This window comes from Mizuhopecten yessoensis, unplaced genomic scaffold, assembly GCF_002113885.1.
Source record: "Mizuhopecten yessoensis strain PY_sf001 unplaced genomic scaffold, ASM211388v2 scaffold10643, whole genome shotgun sequence".
NCBI lineage: Eukaryota > Metazoa > Mollusca > Bivalvia > Pectinida > Pectinidae > Mizuhopecten > Mizuhopecten yessoensis.
The window spans coordinates 17,131-19,894 of record NW_018408649.1 but is presented as its reverse complement, the minus strand read 5'-3'; the positions used below and the strand labels follow the sequence as shown (position 1 = coordinate 19,894).

The 2,764-nt window shown below is 34.2% G+C and overlaps 1 protein-coding gene across 1 annotated transcript in view; it reads left to right on the top strand.

Moving 5' to 3' along the window:
• The window catches only part of LOC110461631 (uncharacterized methyltransferase-like C25B8.10), a 19,303-nt gene extending 17,011 nt beyond the window's left edge, over window positions 1–2,292 (top strand). Inside the window, exons 6-7 of the mRNA XM_021515183.1 lie at window positions 807–985; window positions 1,745–2,292. Of these exons, the coding sequence (XP_021370858.1) occupies window positions 807–985; window positions 1,745–1,930 (365 nt within the window). The 3' untranslated portion in view covers window positions 1,931–2,292. The remainder of the gene's footprint in view (window positions 1–806; window positions 986–1,744) is intronic.
• Window positions 2,293–2,764: the final 472 nt, after the last annotated feature.

Genomic DNA, 2,764 nt, shown 5'->3' with positions numbered 1-2,764 from the left:
CCTTGTAGATGTTGTTTCTACAATACCAGCGTATTGAGGTAGTGACCCTTGTAGATGTTGTTTCTACAATACCAGTGTATTGAGGTAGTGACCCTTGTGTATGTTGTTTCTACAATACCAGTGTATTTAGGTAGTGACCTTGTGTATGTTGTATCTACAATACCAGTGTATTTAGGTAGTGACCTTGTAGATGTTGTTTCTACAATACCAGTGTATTGAGGTAGTGACCCTTGTAAATGTTGTTTCTACAATACCAGCGTATTGAGGTAGTGACCTTGTGTATGTTGTATCTACAATACCAGCGTATTGAGGTAGTGACCTTGTAGATGTTGTTTCTACAATACCAGCGTATTGAGGTAGTGACCCTTGTAGATGTTGTTTCTACAATACCAGCATATTGAGGTAGTGACCTTGTGGATGTTGTTTCTACAATACCAGCATATTGAGGTAGTGACCTTGTAGATGTTGTTTCTACAATACCAGTGTATTGAGGTAGTGACCCTTGTAAATGTTGTTTCTACAATACCAGCTTATTGAGGTAGCCACATTACCAGTTATGTCCCTTTACATCATTTGATTCCCTTTGAAACCAACCTTTTATACAAAACATTTCACAGTGATACAATAAAATGACATAGAACTACAGCTTTTTTGTAGAACTTACATAAAAATATCAGTATTTACGGTATATCTGATTTTAACTGCATAAAGCCTGTTTAATTTTAAAGGCAATCTATTACATGGACATATGATGCTCTATAGTCTGTCTTTGAGATGTTTCTCTACCAAGTTTAGCATGTTAACAGTGATGGTGTGGAACAACAAGGACTGGGATGAACCATGGGTCAAGGACATCGAGGACATTTTGTCTGGTTACTATGGTGATACACCAAGGGCTATCAACAGAACATGGAAAACTGTGATAGAGAAATTCTCGGGATTATCCTGTAAAGAACACTTTTTTCAGGCAGGAATAGACTTTCAGGTAATCACATGAACCATATTTTTGTGTTATATGCTTCTATAAGAGAAAACATCCATTATCATACTAATGTTTTGAAGGGTTGAACAGTGCCTTTAACCCAATAATTGTATTGGTATATTACATGACTTGCAAATTACTTAATATTGATTCAAAAACATGTTCACAGACATAAGTGTTTTTGTTTGAATCTAATATATAATACAACTGTTGCCAAAATGAGTCTAGGAATATTAAATTAACTGTACAAGAAAAAAACCTAAACCAAAGTTAATCATGCTGGCATTATTTACCATGATAATAAGGACACTCATACCTAAATAAGTTGGACATTCTTAATAATTCATCAGAATGAACCATTACAGCCCGATAACAGTCGAACAACACAACCATATGTAGGGGCACATTGTTGGTATACTTAAGATTATGGGAGTTTTGATTGGAGGAATACTGGAATACCATTGTTTGGGTAGGCTAGTTACCTCATAAAGGCACATGCTTGAGTGATGAATATTAGTGTAATGGGCAGACAACAACAAAGGTATGGTTATAATGGAACTATGAGGTATATTAATGATTCATTGTGTAAAACAATAGTTAAATCAATATTTCGGGAATTAGCAATGTTTTGTCCCCTAGGCACAGACTATTTTTCAAGATGAACTGAACAGAATAATAACATCAGTACTGCCCTCACAACTATTCAGTGATTGTATGACATGTAATTGTAATCCGTTAAAACTAACTTGGTTTTTGTTTTAGGGAGACAAGGATTTTGTTGTCGGACATTTTAGTACTATAAGTGTCATAGCCTCGTTACCAGAAGATGAAAAAGAAGATATACAACGGAGAATGTACCAAGTTTTAAACAGCCATGATCAGACAAGAGAGAAAGATATCATCAGAATTCCATTTAAAACAGAAATATATCACTCTGTAAAAGTTTAAACAATTCTTGTATATCCAATGTGTGAAAGATAAGCAGCTGTTTACTATTTTTAAGTACTAGTACACATACTTATAAAATACTTTGTTAACAGTGCTATTTTGTCTACTTGAAATGGATAACTGTATCTTCAGCATTTGGGTCTGAACAACAACTGGAAAGTCAGATTATTATTATTTCTTCATTTCCTCCAATTGGAAGAGTTAACGTTACCTCTTGGAGCATTGATAACGACAGAAATTTAACTCTAAAGATAGGATTTATGTGGGTTAAACTAGGACATTACACTGTACATTGTCTAGTCCTGTGTGACCGCATAATCATTTATATACAAATGTATGAAGAAATAAATGTATTTTTAGTAATTATATGTTCTATTTTCATTAGAATTATCCTGGTATTCTAAATTATTGGGTAATAAATCACAGAAAAAGACATGTGTACTGTCTTTCACAGTAAATAAACACACTGGGTTTAAAAACTGTTAGTAGATTGTGTATGGTACTGTTGTTACTGTAACAAACCAATCATTTATAGTGCTATCATGACTTCATGCTAAACAAATGAAACAGAATGAAACAGTTATCTTCCATCTCATAAGCAAGTATTGAAATTCAATGTATAACTATTGGTGGGTGTCATTGATTACAGAGAGGTTGCCAAAGACAACAACTGTATGCTCTCATATATAACTATAAACTGGTCAACTGTATAGACAGGTGACCTTTATAGAGAGCTGACCACACTCACAGCTGTTAACTGTATATATAGATGATCCTGACCTTTATAGAGAGCTGACCCCTCTCACAGCTGTAAACTGTATAGACAGGTGTCCT